Below are 22,897 nucleotides of genomic sequence, written 5' to 3' on the forward strand. Positions count from 1 at the left end.
CATCAAAAACTAACTAATACACAGCTAATCATGTCATTTCGAAAGCCTAAGAACAAAGCCACCTGATGCAATTAAAACAGTCCCATGTTCACCCTGGAAGGATTTGTACAGTTAAGACAGGTTCCAGAAAAGACTAGGCAGTATTATAGAAACATACGACAATCTTCATAGCTCAGATCAGCATCAGAATACAACAACGAGGGAAATACACAAATCTAGTTCTCTATGAATTCATCCATTTTATTTGTTCATGTGCTTCAAAGTATTCTGTTATGAAGTCTGCAGCTTCTTTTTCTGCAGCCCAGTCTTCTCATCAAAAGCATACCAAATATAGCATATGACTGAATGCTTAATAGATGAATATTAGAAAAAAATATGTGGCAGTGTTCAAGGCCAGGTTGGATGGGGCTTTGAGAAACCTGGTCTAGTGGAAGGAGTCCCTGCCCACGGCAGGTGGGTTGGAACTAGATGATCCTGAAGGCCCCTTCCAACCCAAACCATTCTGTGCTTCTGTGAACTGTATTTCTTTATTCCATCTCACAACCATACATGTAGACTTTACCATGGTTACTGCAATGCCTTAATAACTGATCGCCAGCTCCTTCTGTTGATCATTTTCCCCTCCAGTTTTTAAGTTAGAACAGCTCTTCACTGACATCATTTAAAAAAAAAAAAAAACTAACCCTTCCCTAAAGGTTTATACTCAAAGTCAGACAAATAATTCAAATAAAGATAAAAAAGGAACTGGGAGGGCATGAGCTGGGAAGGCTGAGATCATAACAATAGTTTGTTCCAGTACTAGCCCCTTTTTCAGCTATTTTTTCTCTGTATTTACAAAATACTCTGTAAATGCAAGGGTAGTTTTTCAAGCCCTTGTGCAAATTTACAGAAGTCAAGTTTTATGAATTAAAGAAGCAGTTGTTCTTTTTGCTGAATATGGTAGAGGTACTATCTTGGTGATAAGCACGAATCTGCTGGCAAGCTGTGTTTCATTGATAACATATGGGATACTGCAACATATGAATGGATAGCATCATAAAAGTGATCCCACTGGGAAAGTAGCCTGGACACGAAGTACACATCAAAGCAAGTTTTATAAAAAGCTCTCTTGAAAGACAGAAGATCAAGTGCTTAGCACTTTGGTGATCACAACCACCTCATCTAAACTCAGTGGACGGAATACAGAGTTAACTTATGAAACCAGAAGCTATGAGAGCTATAGCAAGATGCAATCATATGGGCTTTCAACAGAACCACAAATGCTGGGATGTCAGTGCCTCAAAGCTTTGCCGTAAAGCTTACAGTCAGTCTAAAAAGAGTAGACAAATATCTATGAACTCCTAATGTTTCTGAAGTGATCAGTTTGTTGGCACAAACAGCATATTTTTAGACGCAATTTCCTATGAGCATGCCCAGAATATTGCAGTTCATCCTGAACTCTACCTTATCTTCGTTACAACACAATTTCACAGCATTTGAAAAGCTACTGAATACATGCAGAAACTGTATTCTTTAGAAGATAAGTGGGAAAAGAGTAAGTATAACAGATATCTAACAGGTGTTTTACACTGTGTAAATTTAGAATTGTGTACCCTAAAATTCTAAACTTGCCAGTCAGTCAGGCATTTACTGCCAAGAGTGTACCAAGCACAGGATTGTAACTACTTACAGCAGCAAATATTCATTGTCAAGCACTCATTCAAAAATTGCATTTAAGCCCTGGGTTAAAAATAATAATCCCTGTTCCCAATTCCTTGTTTTGTTAACAGATCATATCAAAACAACCCTATACTTCGGTACATTTTGGATGGAAGGAGAGACTGTTCCCTTCTGGCAGGCACTGCTACCACTTGTCTCCATTCTCGTGAGTAAAAATGGGCTGACTTCTGATACCAAGTCACAACAGACTCATGTGATGTCCAAAACCTCTGAAAAACATGTATTTTATTTCTAAGTCTAGTCATCCTTTGGAAGTGTAGAAGTTTGAAACCTTATCCTTTACCAAGCAAAACCCTAACTCAATTTCTTACTTAAACTCCTCCTGTTGCTGAACTCACTGCAGATGGATGGCTGACTAATTCTTCATAGTGGTAACAAATCTGAAGATACTCAGAAAAGAGAATAATTCTGCATCCCCATATTTAGTTGGGGTCTGGATTTCTCAGATGACATGCTGACATATATGTTAAAGGGGAGCAACAGAATTTAACATATTCCTTTGACAGTCAAAATATCAGACAATACAAAGTCAGAAAGCTGAATGGACCCAGCTATCACACAGAAGGGTACAACTACACTTGGAGGATGGTTTTTTGCTATCTAAACTGAAACTGAAAGATATCAGATAGCTTCTGAGTACAATCCACTGAGCGCACACTAAATAGGCTGATACAGAGATACCAGGGAAGGGATTTTTCAGGATTTTGAGAAGACAGTAAAAAGATAAGAAAAACATTCCAGAACATATATCAAAAATGGAAATCTCAAGGACTCCCTGACTTCCTAAAATGATAAGTTGCAACAGCTCGTTAAGTGAGCACAGAAACTTTTCTTGGTCAGCTTGTAGTAAAACATGTGACTAGTTTATTAGTGTTTTTACTTGTTACTACTTTTCTTTAGAAACTTTTAGTTAGCAATTTCAGTTACTAAAATACCTAGTTTAAGATTTCTTTGCTACATCATAAATCTGAGATTCCATACAGGAGAATGAAAAAAGACAGCGGAGATAAGAAAAAAGTAGTTGGCACAAAGCTGCTGTATCCAGCTGTGACGTTATTCAAGCAAGGTAAAAACAAGAGATCTAACAGCAGAAGGGAACTTAAAAGTTTCTGCACAGGTGCAAGAATACAACACTAGGTTCTATGATTCTTGCATCTTCCTCAGAATCATTCAGTATTCACTTTTCAGAAAAGATAGAGCCAGACAATATGCTCCTACTAAGGTGACAATTCATACGGAAGAACTAAATGTTGTTTCTTAACACGACCAGACACCTCAGAGCAATGAAGCTTTTCTTATTCCAACAGCAGGTGGAGAAAAACCATGCAACATCTTAAATGGAAAAAGTTGAAAAATCACTGCAATGTTCAAAAACAAAAAGGAACAACAAACAAACAAACAAAAAAAAACCCTTACCACCTTTTTATCAGTCTAGACTTAAAGCATTTCTGTAACACTACCCAAGAGCTGCATTTCATCTTAATTTCTGTATTTTCAACATAGTTACTCCACATACCCTGCAATAATCGAGAGGGGGGAAATGGGTACAAAAATCCCCAGAATAAGCATCTTTAATGAGAAAAACATTTGAAACTACAGCCAAGCAACAGTTTTACCCTCCATATCTAACTGATCAGATTCCTTGCTGTTTATTAAAGCAGAAAAACAGCCAAATCAAAATGAGAAAGGAAAAAAATCAAAAGACCACTAAAGCAGGTTGAACATCCAGGGATGTGACATAAAAATAGTGAAAGGAGGAAGATCATGATCACAAATGAGGTGCAGCAACAAATCAGGGTGTAAAGACAGGAGAAATCAGCATAAGAAGGTGCAATATCTGGATTTATTTATCATGTTGTCCTCAAAACAAAAATAAAAGGGGGAGAGGGGGGAAGCAAAAAATAAGGATGAAAAAGGTAAAAACAATGAAAAAGTAAACCACACATTTGTTTTGATGTGTATCCATACCAGCTTTATGATATAATCATAAAAGAAAAACTAAGCTCAGACTGGGGACTATGCTTATTTAGATTATCTCCAACTAAAACAAAGGTGGTTTTGGAAATAGCTCTGATTACTTTCTCTGAATCAACAGCAGCCCCGGTTCCAAAGCATGTTTTGTAGTATGTTAAGCAGATGTAGGAGCTCTTTACTCTGCATAAGATAAATCTCCCAAAATTCAAGACGTGTGGTTAGACATAGAAATATGACATCTCCTTAGAATTCAAGCTTTTAATTAACATACCACATAGAATGGTACATATCTTTATTAATGTAAAAAAAACCTACACAACAATACTGCAAGGTAAGGAGTGCTTTCCTACAATAGTGCCACACTTCAAAGCAAGATCAAAGCAGTTCCATCTGCTGTGCCATATTTAATTTTCCTATAATGCTTCACACAAACAGAAGGGACATTCACTGAACACTGTTAAATAATACCATAACAGAACACCTCCCTTTCTTCCTTTATTCCTCCGTAATTCCAAAAGCAAAATCAAAACTGTAAAATATTAATTTAAAAATTTTCTTGCATATTATTGCTTCCTGAGAATCAAATATTTCATTAACTTTGTCTGCCTTATTGTTAGTACCTTTTTAATATTCCTATTTATTTCTACCACTGGTAGAATTTTTCTCCAAAAGAACTGCCCACCTTTAGGGACATAATGCTAACTAAAAAAAACATGGTCAAAGCACCACTCTAATTGTCAGCTAGTGCTGTCCAGTAAAAAAATACTTTCTGTTCTGACCATTACCTTATTAGATGTACCTTGCATTAATTTTATTGTATGAGTATGAGGTGAGCTATATATGTAGGAGAAACATTATTCTTTACTGCAATGGTCACAATAATCATTCCTCAGTCTGTATTTGAACAGTTTAACAGCTTAATCTCCCACAATATATAGTCCTGAAGAATATACTTGCCTTGACTATCCATGCAATTACAAAGTGGGATTTGAATCTATAATCTCTAGTCTTAAAATAATCATATGTAGCTTTTTACAAAGCCTGATTTAATATAATACTAAATCATACGAAGGCATCATACTAGCAATTGCTATCGCAGTGTTTAATACTCTGGAAATTTTCTATGGCAGGAAAACCATTAGTAGCTATCATCTTACCTTTTCACAACAACCAAAAGGCTCCCATAAGTGGAACGGAGTTTTCCATGTTATTCATTAGAGTCCATTACATAGAAGTAATGTTACAGCATACTATATTTTGTAAACTATTTGCACTGTAGGCACCGTTATGAGTTTCCAGCAACAGTCCAATACTTGGAATCTGCCACATGATTTCAACTTATTTCAACTTTCAGCTGATCAAGACTACACATATTATGCAAACTCACTACTCAAGATCAGTCTTCAATACTGCATGTTTGCAAACAGAGAACATGCTTCTACTGTGTTTAACAGTGTTTAATAGTAAATAGCAACTACAAAAGCCTGAGAACTGAAAATTGTAAACAAAACCCTGTAACAGGCAGTTTTAACAGCTCCCAACAGCTTTGTTTTCATTTTAAGATGAAAGGAGGTCCATGAAACCATAAACAGAAAATATTATACAATTACTAGATATAATTATTGATCATTTCTTCCTGTTGTATCACCTGTATTCATTTTCATTTCCCTCTCAGAATATCTCACTATATAAACTGATTTCATAGCTTACAAAGTAGGATTCTTTAATCTGAAGAGGAAAAGGAAAGATGCTGAGTTCTGAAATTTCCACAACTGTCAAACTACCAGAGTGATCGTATCAGAAGTATTTGATGTCATAAATTAGTATGCTTCCTAATCAAACAACAGTGAGGCTGAGTTTATATTATACATACTTACAGCATCATAGCTCAGGTTACATCTAGTAGGCCTGAGAATCAGAACAGGAAACAGATCCCAGAGCATCATCACTGAGTTTTAAATACCTTGGACTCCTCTGCTATAATTTAATATAAAATGGTTGTATTGAAACAAAAAAGGTTCTGCTGGAATAGGAGGAAAAGTTTTTTCACTGTTTGAACAGTCAAGCAGGGCTACAGGTTGCACAGAGAGGCAGGATGTTCTTACTCTTGGAGATTTCAAAGTCTGAATGAATAAAGCCCTAAGGAACTTGGTCTGATCCATGACTGTAGCAGAAGATGAGACTAGAGATTTCCTACTGTCCTTCCAACTTGAATTTTCTGATGACCTTATTATTTTTTGCCAGGACCAAAGAAAAAGTTTCCGTCTGCTCTTTTGAAAGGCACTGTTCAGCTAATGGTAGCATGACTGGGGTCAGTATTTCTCTTGCAGGACCTCTGCAAGCACATTCTTCTTAAAACAGACACCATAAAAACCCTATGACCTTCTCATTCACATTCTACTCTTACATTAGCGACCACTGGTGGCTTCCTGGTTCACCCTAAATTTGACAGCAAATTCTCTGGGTCATCCCCCAGAAAAGAATCTTTCCTTCTGTTATCTGAAGCTTTTTATCATGTCTGCTCTATGCTCTTCTCATATTTTGCAGATCCTATCATGCAGCATATTCACGACTTATTTCTTCCCAACTGTCTTGTTATAACACTGAATTCCAGTAGTTTAGCCTCAACATGCTCTGCTGCTTTTAGAAAAGAAGCTACCAGTTCAACCTCCCTGTGCAGTTTTTCACCTGATACAGTCCATGGCAGGCAGAACACAGCAAAGAGGCAGCCTACCTCCCTGCTGTCTAAACACACCTTTCTTAATACAACAAGAAGTAACATAAAGCTAACAGCTGAACAAACTAAACAGGTTGCTATTTGTGCAAATAAACTACAGACTCTGGAGGAAGGGCACTATTTATAGCTCTAGGCTTAGGTGTCTTGCTTTTTGCAGGCCACCAACATACCCAACAAGAGTTCACTGTTAATTTCAACGCAGACACTGGACTGAGCTCTCCTGCAATTCTGGAACACAATTCAACTTAAGAAGCTTATATACATATATGTACATCTATAGATCTCATGTATCGCTTTCACAACCTATTGATTTTTTTTTTTTAGCTTTGCATTTTCTCTGTGACTCTGCTGTTGACTCTCAGTATACATCCACTTTCACCACAACAGATGTTTTAGAAGTCTCAAGTGGACTTTTAAATACATGAGATTCTTCAGCATGATGTCACAAATCAGAATCAAGCTTGCATGAATGCTCTAAGTATGTCTACCACCATTCTTTCATCAGAATGCTGTATGTTTCATTTTCAAACCTTAATAATATACACTGATTTAACCAGAAAAAATAAAAAGGCAATTCTAATGACTGGTTTACATGCCCACTTCACATGTTAGTTCCTCATTTCAGGCCACTACAGAATCATTACTTCAGGCAGAGGATTTACTAAGAAGCTACTCAACAAGCTGAACTCCACAGATTACATCTTAAAGAGATGGTTAAGTCCCACCTATCCCATGTTCAGTGTCAGTTCATGACTTAAGAATATAACTGAAAATGTTTAGAAGAAGAGAAGAGAAAGGATTATACACAACTATACTGAGTTCAAATAATTACGGGCCAATTTGTGACTAGGTTGCTTATCCACAGTCTTTTTCCACCTGAAATTAGAGTTGATAATCTATCAGACTTCCAAAGAAATTTACAATGCATAAAAATAAATTTATTTACACATTGCATTTATAATCCTACCTGAAGGCCAAGTACACATGTGGATACAATCACCCATGCAAGACAGTAAACTGTTGTCATGGTTTAAACCCAGCTGGTAACTCAGAACCAGAAAGTCAAAAACACAGTACTGCATCAGCTACTAAGAAGGAGAAAAAACTACTTCTACTGCTGAACCCAGGACAACTGTTTACACTGTGCAAGTCTCATACAGCTGTGTCCTGCCACTCTCTAGCAATTACTTAACAGAATACACTCTCACACTTTGATTTTAATCAGAAAGTTTAAGTAGAAATGAATGCAAAAACTGGCTATATTACGTGGAAGAGAGATTAATGCCAATATGCTGCAAGGAAACGATTAGAGTTTAACAACCTGCATTATCACTAGCTTCAAAATGTTGGGCTTTTGGCGGGTTTTGTGTTTTGGGGTTTCGTGGCCAGGGAGCAGGTAAGAGGAAAAAAAAGGTAGTTTTTAAAACATTGGTATTAGAAAGGCAAGTCACTTATTTCAGTCTTTTTCCTAAGTGGTTAAAAGAACTATGCAGCAACTCCACAACCCTTTTTTATATGTACACCTGGGAAGAATACTCAATCCTGTTACTTTCCTCAGCGTTACCCTGATGTGGTTTAGACCAGATGTTTAAATGTTACAGTATGTACATTTTCTTCTCTTCTTCCAAGGCAAAAGCAAAATAAGAGGAATATTTGACTTCACTCCACAAGAGACCTATTTAATAGTTTGGCGGTTATGTAAGTAAAGGTAGCTTGGCTAAGTCAATGTTGACGACATACAGAACGACATGATCCTAATGAGTTGGAAAATATTGGCTCTCATGAGATTCAACCAGATGCTACTGCGCTGAGAAAGCTACTGTATTATTGAATTTCATTTTTATGAGGTAAAATTTATTATTCAACCATTAAGGTATCCCACATGAAATCTTGCATAAAATAGTTTTACAGTTACTTTCTGGAAAGTAGATTTTCTTTTAACTTTAAGACATCATTTACATGAGGGATTCAAATGCCTATTTGATCACCTTCAGTAGAGAAATGTAAGGTCTGCAAGCAATTTTCCCAAAAATACCAGATTAATGGAACCGAACTGTCAACAAAATAATGAACTACCTGAATAGGACAAGGAAAAAGTGGTAGCAAGTTCCAGTTTTCCAGAGTAAACTAAAGCCATGTGTGACTGTGTATATGTTTTCTTGGCTGGCTGAAATGGTTAGAAACTGAGCGCTTCAGGTACCTACTAACAAATAATGAAAAAATACAGAGTAAACTTATTCCACGGGATTAACTACACTCAACCTTTGGAAGACCTTAACTAGCACTATTGTTCTAAAATTTTGGTATTTTGTACACTTATTTTTGAAAAATAAAGTACAATAATAATTGTAAAACAATTTTATTAACATCAGTGCATCCAATATATCTACTTGCAAAAATGTAGAAAGCGTGATGCATTTCAGATTCACATTTGTTTCCACATTTTTAGTGGACGAAACGCAAAACCAGGATGCTTCAAACATGTGCAATCATAAGAACTAACATATAATTGAACTGACATGGAACCCACTGTTGTGGTTGTATACCAAAAGGATTATAAAATAAAACCACAACACAAACATAAGTTTCCAAAGAGCTCTGTGTGAGCTTTTTTTTCTTTTTTTCTATATGTAATGCATTATCAAAAACTTACTAATGCCTTTTTCTTCACTCATGAAACAGAGCAAGGAGTTGTTTGCAGCTGTTTTATTTATCCATTTTGCATTTTGTCACTTTGTATTCCTATCTACTATTTTAAATTTTCTATTGCTTTTGTTCTTGCATAACTTCTGTTTTAGGCAGCATTATTTTTTCTTGTACTTTTAATGTTAAAGGCTATTTACTCAAGTAATAAGTTTCATGGTTTACGCTTACGTAAAGTTTTTTATTGTCTTGGCTTCTCTGAACCCCAAAAATACCAGTTGACATTTGAAAACATCTTTTGCCATGCAGACACTTCAAAACATGGCTTACAAAAGTGCTATAGTATCACTCCAATGAACAGAGTTAGGTGCTCTCAAAAATCCCATTAAGTCATTACCTGTATTTTTGAATTCCAAATCAGTCATAATTAAAAATGTGTTCTTAGCAAAATTAAACAGCCTCAGGCTAGGGCAGGCATAATATTTAAGAATACTTACAATAAATATCTAGTGTAAAACCCATATAATCTTCTTGAAATGCTCATATAATGAGTCCTTCACAAATTCTGAGCTCAATTAGGTAGTCTCAGTACCATACTGATCTTTCTACTGTCGTTTTAAGATAACAGACCTTACTGATACGTATGACAAACGCAAACTTTAAGTAGTACAGGCATTTCATTCTTAAATTCTGTCAGAACCCAAACACACACAACTTCCTTTTTAGACTTCAAAACTTCTTTTTTCAGACAGCCTGCCTCTGGACAAGTTAATCAAAAGAGAAAGTCTCAGACCACCTGATGAAGACAGCAAGTCTAATAACCAGCAAAACTATGAATTATTTGAGGACAGGGGTTTTCTGTTAGTAGAAAAAGGTTTCTGAAGAGCAGGGGGAGGAAGGTAGGTGGGGAACACAAGTTTGATAATCTTGAAGGAGGATTTTGCCCTCCTAGTATTCCATTTATTCCCAACAAGAATTTGTACAGGAAAGAGACTGAGCTTGTACTGAATCCCTACACCATCTTCAGCATAAAATAGTTCTGAAAAACATTTCTGCTCCAGACAAAAGACAAAACCAAAGGACAGAGCCCCCACATACTAGATATAAATTCTGTTCCTATGTTTCTGGAGCTACACAGTGCAGAGCTCCCTTTTTAAACCACATCCAGAGAAAATCTTTCAGGAGTTACCCAGCAGACAGGTTCCCAAAGAGGCCTATTCATACCTTATGAGACTCTCCACAGCATGTCAAAGGGCCAATAGTCATGCGTTTTTCTGTGATGTTCTCTCCTTTTCCTGCAACTCCTGTATCTGTTCTTGTATTAAATTTTGGCTTTCTTATCTTTTACTGCTTTTCTACTTTTACTCTCTCTGCCTGTTTCTCCTCCCACTTTGTCTTCCCTTGCATATCTCTTTCCTTTCTTTTTCTTTTTTCCTTTCTTTTTTTCTTATTTTTTCCTTAATTCATCTGTTCTTTCCCTACAGCATGTCTTATCCTATACTGTAAAGCACAGTTTCTTTCAGTGATGCATTTTTAAAACTGGAGATGGCTGTGTTGGAAAAAGCATAAAACTAGGGAAAATAATTCCTGCTAAAAAAAAATGAAAACCTATGCTGAGAAGATGCAAAGGGTTGTGGTATCACTTTTGAGTTCAAGTAATACTAAATCGATGTTATGGAGACACGCCACTCCCAGAAGCACCTGGCACAAAGCAGCAATAGAGGAATCAGGAGCTTAGCAACAACTGTTTCGGACTATTAAGTCTCTTCAGTCACCACACAAAAAGTGGCAACACGGACACAGGCAGTTGAGAAACATGCAGGCTATGTAAACAAATGACAAACACATCTGAGATGACCTACATACAAGGAGTAAATTATAGAAGAAAAATCTGACATCTCAGTACATTTTCAAAATTGGCATCTGGAATGGCAATGCATAACTAGAACACTTTTATAGGAGGGCACAGTTTGTTCACAAAGGACAAAAAGGAATGGTAGTGCACTGTGTACAAAGAATGTATAAAATCCTGTGATCTAGATGTTAGGAAGGCAAGGTTGCTGGAAATCTCTGGCTAACAGCAGACCATTAAAAACAGGAAGACAAACCACACAACCCATTTCTTCTTCTTTTTTTTTTCTTGAAAATAATGTCATGTCTGGGCAGGGCTTTTTTATTTATTTTTAACAGAGACATAATAATCTAGATTATGAAATAGCTGTTTGTCCTGCTATATTTCTAATTAGTTTGAAAGATGGTTTTAGAAGTTTAGAAACTGTAAAGCTGTAAGATAACTTGGGCAACAGTACTCATGAAACCCCCAGTTTCTGATATTTATAACAGCAGAATAAAGCAATGAATTTCAAGAAAGATCCCACAGGAAGTAGGATAAAGTGAAGGTAAGGAGATCTTTGATCCTATTGTTAGCTTTCCCTGCAAAAATACTACAGTTTCATAGGAACAAATATCAGAAAAAGCTGAGGAACAAAGGAAAAGAGCTATAAAAGAAAATAAAGCAAATACGTTAATACTTGGATTATTTGTACAAAACTGATCAAAGAAACAACATCCACAACACAACAGGATGAAAAGCTATTTTCTTTAACTACTGCTGTGCATAGCTAAACATAAGCTGTGATCAGATGGAAAACACAGCACCAATGATAGAAAGATTTCTATTCCTGTCAGATATTAGGGAAAAGCTCATCTCTACACCCACAAAATTGCTCAGAGTGAAAAAGGCAGGAGGGGGAGCCCAAATAATACTCTGCTAGGCTACTCCCAGGCCCACCACAGGAGCCTTCAGCCCATCAAAGGCTGCAGAGGGGCGTGCAATGGCAAGAGGAAACCCAAATCAAGGACTCCTGAGGAACATTAATCAGCTGTTGATTTATGCTGGAGAAACTGCTGGATATTAGTAAAAGAGTATCAGTGATTAACAGATGTGCCTTGTTCACTGGAAAGTTCCTTGTTGACTACTTTTTTTATTGTTTTTTAGTGAAGTAACTATGAGGATAAAGAAAGCTGAAATTCCAAATTCCCTGTAGAATTACAGTCAGGTTATTTTAGAAGCTTATACACATACATAATATTGTTAAGGAGATACTAAGTACAAGGATGATTTTCAGCAAGGCATGGTATTAAGTTTTATACAAAGGTAGTTTTATGGAAAGAACAAACCTATGAATTAAGACTAAAGGGTAGACATCAATCATTTCACAGCTATGAACTCAAAGCTACCTTCACTAGTTTACGTGGAGTGCAAGGACAGAAGTGTAAAATTTACCAGGTCAAGAACAAAGCCACAAACAAAAGAAGATCAAAACATGTGTACTGTACTGTTCATTTACTTTAAAATATGTGCTCCATATTTCTGTTCTGCTGATACATTGCTAGCATGGTTGTATCACAGGTCATTGTACTGAAGGACTGAAACATATCAAATGAAGTTAGTTTGGAACTGTGCAAACCCTAGGACCATATGAAATTATCAAATGACTGTATTTTCACATTTCTCTGAAGTGTGGATTGTAAACCTGCTACCTTCAGCAGCACCATTACTTGAAAATTAGAACATGACAGTCTCATCCTTCGGTGACCCCCACAGTCTAGGAATGAAGAGAATCAGTGACTTTTGGGAAAGAAGATAAAACTAAGCATTTAACACAGTTATTCCAAGGGTTACACACCTAGAAATATAACAGGTTTTTTTCACCATTAAATCAATACAGATTTGACTTGAAAAAAACAAATAGACTGAAAAATATGACTGAGAAAAACACAACTGATAAAATGTTCCAGTAGTAGTCTAATCTACTATTCTGCTTCAAGTCATGATTTACTACATCTGAAACACTCTTCTAACACGTTCTCCAAGACTGATAATGAGATTCCAAATGATCTCAATTATTCTTGTTAAGTGTTTATTCACGACAGATAAACAATAATGAGTCTAAATTATTCTAGCCTACATAGAAATATAAAGAAAAAAGGTATCTTCTTCTGGATGATCTTTCTGCTCTTGAAGACTACGGTAAGGTGGTCAAAATCCTTAATTTACTCTACAAATCCATAGGTATTTTGCAAAAGTATGACAGCAACCAATTTCATTATTTATATCATCATCATCGAGACTTCCATATTTTCAGCAGTTTCAAAACAGTTCAGTAACATTTATTTATGAAACTGGATGAGAAACACCTGCAGCCCTTTAAAAAATTCAGTGTATGCCATTGATTAATAAAGCCCTTAATAATCCAGCTTCACCTCTGAATGATCTTAAGTTACAACATTGCACCATATAAGGCAGCAAGGGTGGATGTTTCAGATGAGGGAAGCATGGAAAAATTATCCTATATGGGAAAATTAAATACATCCAGTGATTGGTGCCAAGGAGTGAAGCTTGGTGGCTTAGCTTACATCCTGGATTTTAAGCATAAGCTATAAATACCCATATATATACAAAAAACATTCTGTCTGTTAAGTACTGCAAGTGAAAGCATGGATTTAAAGGATATAGTTGTATGCGCATTCACTAGCAGTGCTCTGTGCAATAATAAATACTTAACCAAATGCATCACATATTTACCTGAAGTTTGGAAAACCTCACTCAGTAAAGCTTCATTTACCACCACCGAACTGATGTTTCCAACAGGATGACACCAGCTCTGATAAACAGTTTGAAGCAGAAGTGTTTGAGCTCTAGTTGCTTGAACTGTCAAATTAGGAAGTTCAAATATGCATTCTCTTAGCGGGACATGAGTTCGCTTGGTCCTGTTTAAAATATTAAGAGAAACAAAAGGAAAATCATTACTTTGATGCATAAAAGTAACAATTTAAAAACTTAGTCATAAAATACCAGACTACAAGCAGTCAGTTTGTTAGGTTGGAGCTGTGTCCCTGTTAAATTGCTTCCAAAAGTTAATTCTACCAATACTGAAATTCACCCTAAACAGGTCTTCTGTTACATGATTTAACTTTGCATCTCTCTCCAAAACATGAAAGGGAAAAAAAAATATATATATTTTATCTAATTACCTCCTGGGTTTATAATATTTAATAAAAGCAATTCCAGATGCTCACACAAAAATAAGAGCTACTCATAAAATCATGCACTTATTAAAAACACAGAAGAAATCTGTTCAAAAATTGATTTTTTTTATTTAAAAGCTTACAGTGAATCACTAAATCAGATATGTTCAGTGTTCAAAGAAAATCACATACAGACAATATCCATACAACAAAATACAAAGAGCCTTGCATTCCATATTTGTCCTCATATTCCATATCTGGCTGACACAGAGTTCATTAAGTGATTCTGATAGTCTCCAATGCCTTTTTCCACATAACTGGGGAGTAGGAAGTGGTGAGAACAGCCATTGCAAGAGTAGTACAAGGTAAAGGACACTGTGTTTGGAAATAAACTCTTCTGTGAAAATACAGTCCACTATCAACAAGAAGTCTCCCCCACAACTATAGTGAAGTCAAGCAAGTCACCTTTTCCTCCTCATTTCTACACTATTACCTGAAAATAAGCAACAGGTTGATTTACTACATCCAACAAAAGCTGTAAAGGTCCTTTAATACTGTCATATTGTCAAAAGATCTTCTCCCTCAATTCCTCGTCAGTACAGCTAACTGAAAACCATTTTATCTGGAGCAAGAGGAATTAAATCTCATCACATGTTGGATACCTATAGTATAAACAAACATCTGTACCTAAACTGGCTGTACAGACCCTTTTAAGGTAAAACGAAGGAAAACAGCACATATATATGTAACAGAGCCATTCACTCTAGATCTGAAGATTAAATTAACTACTTCCTACAGGTCACTATTTCTGCCCACAAAGATTACAATTATCTCAGCTGTGGATGTCTACACCATAGAACAAGATTTCATAGATCAAACCCATCCACAAAAGCCAATTCCATTGCTCCTCACTAAAAATAAAAACCAGGGGATAAAAGAAAAACTGATTCTGATGAAAGAAGATATTCAGGAAAGTTTTGCAGAAAATGGATGAAAATACAAATGAAGGCCAAAGAACAAACAAAAACAGATGTTGTAGACTTCTGTAATAGTAATCAGTACTCTTTACACCAAGGCTTTTCAGCCTCATAAAGCCTGCAGTCAGGATTACCTGTTTGAAAAAACACTGAGAAGGGAGGGGGGGGGAACCAGCAACAAGAATGTCCAAGTTGGAATTCACTTGAAGCTAATGCCACAACTGTGCTGCCACCTTCAAATGCCATTTGCAGAAAAAACATTAAGGAAAACCATTTCATGATCTCCCATAGGGAGAACTCAGCCTTGTGTTTGGTACCAGCAATTACCCTCAGAAGGAAGGAAAAAAAAAAAAACCAAAAAAAACAACAACAACAAAACAACAAGAAGAGCAGCCTGCTGTTTCAGTAAAACTATCAGTCAGCCAATAACAGCCAAAAGTAAGCCATGGGCAACACAGTCTAGTGTGAGGCATCCGTGCCCATGGCAGGGGGTTGGAACTAAATGATCTTAATGTCCTTTTCTAACCCAAACCATTCTGTGCTTCTATGATATCAATCAGAATTTTTTTCCAGTATTGCTTCTTTTCAAGCCATGAATTGTGATTTTTTTTTTTTTATTATTTATCTCATTACAGAAATGCACTCAACGTTCCTTTCTGTTCTGTCCTGGGTTTAGCAGTAGCATTTTTCTCCTTCTTAGTAGCTGGTGGAGTGCTATGTTTTAGACTTTCAGCCTGGGAACAGCGCTGGTAACACTGATGGTTTTGATGGGTGCTAAGTAATGTTTACTCTGACCAAGGACTTTTTGAGCCTCATGCTCTGTCAGGGAGGAGGGGGAGCCGGGAGGAAGCAGAGACAGGACACCTGACCCAAACTAGCCAAAGAGGTATTCCATACCACAGCACGTCATGCCCAGTATATAAACTGGGGGCAGTTACCTGGAAGGGCTAGATCACTGCTTGGGTTGGGCTGGGTATCGGTTGGCGGGTGGTGAGCAGTTGTATTCTCTTCCCTTGTTATTTCCCTTATCATTATTATTGGTGGCAGGAGCAGTGATTTGTGTTATACCTTAGTTACTGGACTGTGCTTATCTCAACCTGTGGGAGTTACATTCTTTCGATTCTCCTCCCCATCCCTCCGGGAGCAGGGAGAGGAAGGGTGGGGGGAGTGAGCTAACAGCTGCACGGCTTCTGAGTGACAGGCTGGGCTTAACCACGACATTTTCTTTTTCCTTTTGTTATCCTTTCAGATAACTTACATTTTCTACTATTTCCCTCTTATTTCTGCATAATATTTTGCAGGATTAGAACTAAACATTTCAGAGAAAAAGTTGCTGAGTATTTCAAAAGACAGGTTCCCTGATGCAAGATGGGGAAGGAAGAAGGTAGAAAACTTCTTTCAACAAAATTCAGGAGGAACATGACTCTGCAATAATTCCAACTGAAATAACATATTTGCATTAACAAATTCAAGTACTCAAGGGGAAGAGAGGAACATCTGCGAAAAACTGTGACAATATGACAGTGAAAAAGGTATTCTCTTAAAAAGTTTGATTACTCGTTTAATACATATTACAGCTACTGTACTGAATTTGCTAAATTTGAAACTTGAAAGTTTCACATAAAATAGTCCCTTAGAGGTAGTAACAGTGTATGATTTTTTTTTTTAACAATATGCAAATTCTACACTTACTCTATTTTAACAATCTCATAGGAGTAAAGTCTACTGGTCCTTTTCAGGTACCTTTCATTCAATTGCAGGAATGGGAAGTTGAAGAAAATAAATCTATTTTTATAGAAAAAAAAGAAAGCAAAGCAGGGGGAAGTACTGTACCATGTGTGCAGCAAATGTTGCTTAGAGGGAATTTTAACTAGACCTGGCTAGTGATGAAGGTACATTTATAATTCAGGATTTATTATAATAGTTTTGAAAAACAAATAATGCATTTAAAAGAACTTAAAATATAAGTTTGCTACCAAACTGCACCTGTTAATACAGAAAATCCATCATTAATAAGGTACTGAGCTATATTTAACCAAGTTTTATGACCCAAGAGATAGATTCAAGCAATAAGTGAAAATAAAAGTACAAATAAATTTTTTCAGTAAACCAAGTCAGATCTGTGTTTCTATATTGTATCATTAAATTTGCATTAAGCATCTGAATATGACTTCATATCAAAACTCATCACCATATTAAAACAGTTATGGCACATAGCTGGAGTCTAAAACCACTATTTAAACTGCACTTTAAAAGTTTAACAACAATAGGAATAATTATTTCTCAAATCTTTACACTCAGGAGTTAAGATGCAGTTCTGAACATATGTTCATTTAACTGAACAGGTTAAAAACCTACCAATTCAAACACTCTTCTCTAGGGGAAAATAAATCCTAATGTAACTAGCAGGATAGGCTACTCATTAAAGCTGAAATTGGACAAGTTCCAGAATAAATTTAAGGAAATATGAACAAGCAAGTCTTGCTGTGTAGTGGCATGGAGTGAAAATGAATCTGTCCAAATTAAATGATTTTTAAATACACTTTGGTTGTACCCCAGTTTGCTGACAAACTGTAATACAGACTTGCTGAAATATTTGGATAAATCTGGTATACCATTAAAGAAAACAGTTTTCTTCACTGTTTTTGAATGAAAACAGGAATTGGTCCTTATTATACCCTGCGCATAGGCACCAATATAACCAATCCATGTATGTTCATAGGCCTGCTATGAAATATCTTCAGTTTGTAGACTTCAGGAACAGCAACTCATTCTTTTAAAATCAACACCTCGGAGTGCCTGAAAGAATATACTGGTGAACAGCTGGATCCAGAGGTTTATATAGTGTCCCCAACTGCAAGGCTGGAACCTGCAAAATGTTTCCAAAAATTTAATTTTTGTTATTACTCATATCCTGTACAGTAAAATACGATTAGTTCATTTTTTCCAAAATAACAAAACCAGTAACCTGCTACTAGAACCCAGCAACTGTGTCTCAGAAGAACCTGAATGTAATTTAAATGCCTAAGTAACTTCAGTCACCATTTGCACTCCTTGCCTCTTAGGCAAAAAAACAACCTATGCTGGTTTTATATTTGACATGACCAAAGGCTTCAACTACATACCTATAATAAATCCATATTTCTACCTAATCTGATCTTTCACATCATCTTAAAGAAAATTAAATGTTGATCCTTTTACTCAATATTTAAGCAACTGGGTAAGGGAAACAATGTCCAGCTACTTTATGACAAATATCAAAAAATCTGAAGAGAGCCTGCACGGAGAAGAAGAAATGGAAAGGAAGTTAACTACTACAGTCCTGGAATTATTTAGCTGTTGCTCCTTTTTTTAATGCAAGAATGAATTCATACATCAATAACTGTTAAATAATAAATCTGCTTTGGAACTCTTCATTCCAAAAATATCTGCAAGACCGATGTCCTCAAAACCTCCTCTTCTATAGGCTTCACTAAAGGCTGCCTGGCATCTTATGTCCCGTCTTACACAGAGGAATTTTCAGCAGCTCCAGGTGCCTTAGCCTCTTACTTGTAGGGAACACCACTACTCATGCAATTTATTACAAGGGAGAAAACAATGAACTTCAAGATTCACCAAATTTTTTTCTTTTTTTTAATAAAACAACTTGTTCTGTCTGAAAACTTTAAATAAGGGATTAGAAGGGAACAAGATGATCATTTGAAAACTGACTTCTGTATACTATATTTTTAATATGAGCTCTGGAATTGAAATTGTCAGTGGTGAAACATGTTTGTAAAGTGTTAATTCATACCTGAATTTCAGTAAAAACACAGATTTCCTTGAAATAATAGTGACAAAATAATGCAGGCAAAGTACAACCTTCAATATGTTTCAGATGAACAGAGATTATCTATTCTCAACTTTTGGTACAGTTTGTGTTTTAATGGAACAATAAAACCTAGCTTTATTCAGCAAAGCAAATATAAATGCATTATTACGAAGGAAAATAATTAATATAATCAAACAAATTTCTAAAAGGAAGAAACCTTACCAAAAAAAAAATCCCTTTGAAAAAATGCATGACTCTGAACATACATGTAAGGAGCTCTAAATTTTGACTAGTTTTAAAATAATTTAGTTTATTTTGTTACATCTGGCCATTAGAAGTTATTATCATTAGATTAAAACTGATGATCATTACATGCACCATCGTCAGATAACAATACTGGTTTGTGAAGCAACAAGGAAGCGAGAAGCAGTGACCTCAGTGGGATGGTTACTGTAACTTTATCTGCTGTGAGACACAAAGAGAAAAATGTAGAAGGCTGAAAGAAGAAACAAATGACCTGGAATGTGAGGGTAGGAAAGTCTTCATTTCCCTCAGCTTGAATCCAACCACACTGAGCATCAGATGAGTCTTTCCACCCACTGGATTGAAAGTTTAAGGGAAAAAAAGGGAAGAAAGCAGCCTATCTCCAAGTTAAGTCACTGCCAACACACTTCAAAATACAAGGGATTTGAAATAAAAACGTGTTAATACCAACAAGGGGAGAGGTTTCAGGACTTTTGGACACACAATAAACCAAACTGGCTGCTAAAACTGTAATGCAGGAACATGTTAAACTTGCAGCTGCATTAGAAAAACATATTTAGGATGTTTAGATCAAAATCAGCTTACTGGCTTTGGGAAAACTCACGAATGGGACAGATGCTAAGGATGTGAACTCCCATCAGATTGCAATTGGAGGTCAGACAGTAATTACTCTTTCTTCCTTTGGGGAAGAAAAAAAAAAAACATAAAAAATCCTTTCCTAACCACTAACTAATACTTCTCTCCAGAAAGAACCATTAAAGTGATATAGACAATCTATAAAAGACTAAAATTCAAAGTTCTCTGCTCTGAGGAGATTGTAATATGAGCCCTCAGCCTTCTTTGTCTTTACTATATATGGCTAGCTTTAGACACATTATCAACCAACTGAATCTTGTGCATAAAGTTACATCTTTGAAGAACTGCATCTTCAGAACTCCACAAGGTGTGTGTGTGGGAAATCAGAAAACAAGGAATAAGAAAGTTTCCTCATGGAATGCAATTAATGCCAATTAAGGACATTTTTTCTCACACTTTAAACATCTTTCTTTACTTCTGTGAGGTCTGGAACTTTTTAACTTGAATCTAGGAAACTTATTGCCCTTGACTGTGAATATAGGTAGCAGGGATATGACATTTAGCTGCATTATGTTCAAAGAGATCCAAATATAAGGTCCATGAGAAAAATCGGTATGCATTACAGTGACCAAAGATAAAACATAATTAAAAAGACAAAACAAAAGAAAAACCACCAGAAAGACATTTGGAAAGAAGCAAGGACTTCTTATAGGGAACCACTGGTTTGATGAAGGTAGTAGAGAGGGAATCAAACCAGAAGCAGAGCACTTTTACATCTACTATATGTTTCAGAGAACTAGCTCTTACTCAGTAAAGCAGCAAAGCTAAAATAAATGTAATCATTATCATTTTCCTCCTGGTAAATGATAGTTTCCGGGGGTGAAATCACCTGGAACTTGGAGATGCTGTAACTAAACAGCTAGAGATTACCAAGACCACCAAAAGCTTACTTAACAGGTAAAAATTGCTAGAGGCCATAACCCTCCAAACAGCAAGGATCTCTGTTTCCTAAAACTTTGTATTTTTTTGTAAATCCAGTATCATTGCTTTGGATACTGCAGTGGAATCTCATCTCAATAGCCACAGGGCTGGAACAGAGTTTGGAAAAATGCCTTCCCACAGAGCAGCCTGCTTTACTGTCCAGAGAAGCAACTCATCATCTCCCTTTTCCTCTATTCCTTCCCCCTTCACTCAGAAACAGCAGCAATAGCTGTTAAATCAATCCTCTAAATCTGCCACACAGAGCCATTTGGTTGCCATTAGAAGGTAAAACAGGGAGCCAGGAGGGCTCGGAAACACACTGGTGCTCAGTGAAGAAAACTACACTGGCAAACAGTCATCTGTTGAACACAATGCCACGAAACAAGAATAGGACACAAAGGCTCCTGCCATTTCGCAAAGAGATCCACACTTCATCTGGTGTTATCAGGAGAGCAAGAGAACAGCAGCCATGAGATGCCGAGAAAAGCATCTACTTCCATCATCCTTTCATGCTGTCAGAAGTAAGAGCAGCAGCTCTCAGAAGCCATCCCTTCAATCTGAGGGAAATTCATACATTAGCTAATAATCGTTATTTACAAAATATTTCTGTACGGTACAGGATATTATATTGTAGGATAGAATTTTGCTGAATTACTAGGAGTACAAATAAGGATTTTTTATACAGATTTCTATCCAACATGATTCTATGATCTCTTTAAATTGCAGTCATTGTTTTGTTTTTAAGCTACTGTCAAATTACCTTTCTTATTCCTAGCACAGCTCAAAATTTGGCATCTTAAATAAAAAGTAGTTATCTTCTAACAAATTTATTTCAAATTGCACAGGTATTTCATTTCTTAGTCTATTCCACTCTATTCATGATTTCAAATTTCAAACTCTTTTCCTACTCCAAATTTCCAACGAGACTTTCTTCTTTGCTGTGTCTTTCACCACTTTGATAATTATCAGTCAAACATGTTCAAAAATTACATACACATTATGTACAAGAATACAGCCCAGCTCATGGACCCTATCTGTGGTGAGGACCTTTCCATTTTCCAGAGCCAGCACAGCTGACCAGATGAGCCTATCCCTGTGGAAAGAAAAACTTGAGTGCAGAGCTGTATTTTATGCAGAGGAAAAGTTGTCATCCCAGAAGACAATGATTCACGTGTATACACTGCACAACAGCAGAAAAAGTATAGAGGCTGTTAGAATTAATATATTGTGGCCTCACTAATTTGCAACCTCAAAAGAATTTTAAAGGCTACCAGAACTATTTAAAACAAAACATTAAATCCCAGTAAATGCATGCACTTTTTACTTCAAAGACTACAACTGTTAAGTCTAAATTTACCAACTTAAGCACTGACTCTGGCATTGACTTTACACCATTCTTTCATTAAAAATAACACAAAAGCTTTGAGGCAGATTCTATGCATACAGGGGGGTTTGTGTTCAGTTCTGGTCTATTCACTACCTCTATTTCATTACTTAAAAACCTCCACAAACTGTAGTGAGTCTTCAAGACCATCAAAATTATGGTCACATACTATGTGACATGGTCACATACTGAAGAAAAGATACTGTCAGTAAAACACATAAGAAAAACATTTTCTTGCTGTAAAATATGGCTACAGCCAAATCCAAGAATTATGCAAAATAAAAGTTAAGAGTATAACAAATACATGTACTTTAAGAGCAAGCAACTTAAGTCAGTGACAGCGTTATAACAATTCCATTTCAATTTGCCCCTTTAAAACACAAAAATCAGATTCTTAGTTCTGCCATCCTGCATGTATGTGCACATTTCTTGACTACCAAAAGAATATTCACATCATGCTTACCAAATACAATTCCTTCTACTCAATTATTCATTTTGGAATCAGCTATTAAACTCAAAGGAAAAGCTAGTTAGACATCAGCAAATAAAACTAATTAAAATTTATTACAGAATCCACAAGGGGGGGGTTTAATACATTTTACAATGGATAAAAGTTCTGATTAGTTGAAAAAAATTAATCCACAATTCTATTAGTGTCTCAGTCAACATAATCCTTTCCATCTCTTGCATCAATATCAGAAGCACCTGCAACAGGTATAACTGGTTTCCAAATCTCTTCTGATAAACAGATTTTACTCTCACAGTTTACTGTTCAAGGGCCTCATCTCACATGAGACTAA

General features: G+C 36.1%; 1 protein-coding gene across 13 annotated transcripts in view; it reads right to left on the reverse strand.

Moving 5' to 3' along the window:
- Positions 1-22,897, reverse strand: part of VPS13B (vacuolar protein sorting 13 homolog B) — a 439,608-nt gene that overhangs the window by 336,041 nt on the left and 80,670 nt on the right. For 12 of the 13 annotated variants that reach the window (XR_009742462.1, XM_061448008.1, XM_061448010.1 and 9 more), the window contains one exon: positions 13,662-13,846. The exons of the other annotated variant lie outside the window; for it this stretch is intronic. Coding sequence is in view for 11 of the 12 variants with exons in the window: in XM_061448008.1 (XP_061303992.1) it covers positions 13,662-13,846 (185 nt within the window). In the remaining variant the exon portion in view is untranslated. The remainder of the gene's footprint in view (positions 1-13,661; positions 13,847-22,897) is intronic. 13 annotated transcript variants of the gene reach the window in all.

This window comes from Pezoporus flaviventris, unplaced genomic scaffold, assembly GCF_033815535.1.
Source record: "Pezoporus flaviventris isolate CSIRO_AGI_PZ_B2104156 unplaced genomic scaffold, CSIRO_AGI_Pfla_v1 ptg000007l, whole genome shotgun sequence".
Classification (NCBI taxonomy): domain Eukaryota; kingdom Metazoa; phylum Chordata; class Aves; order Psittaciformes; family Psittacidae; genus Pezoporus; species Pezoporus flaviventris.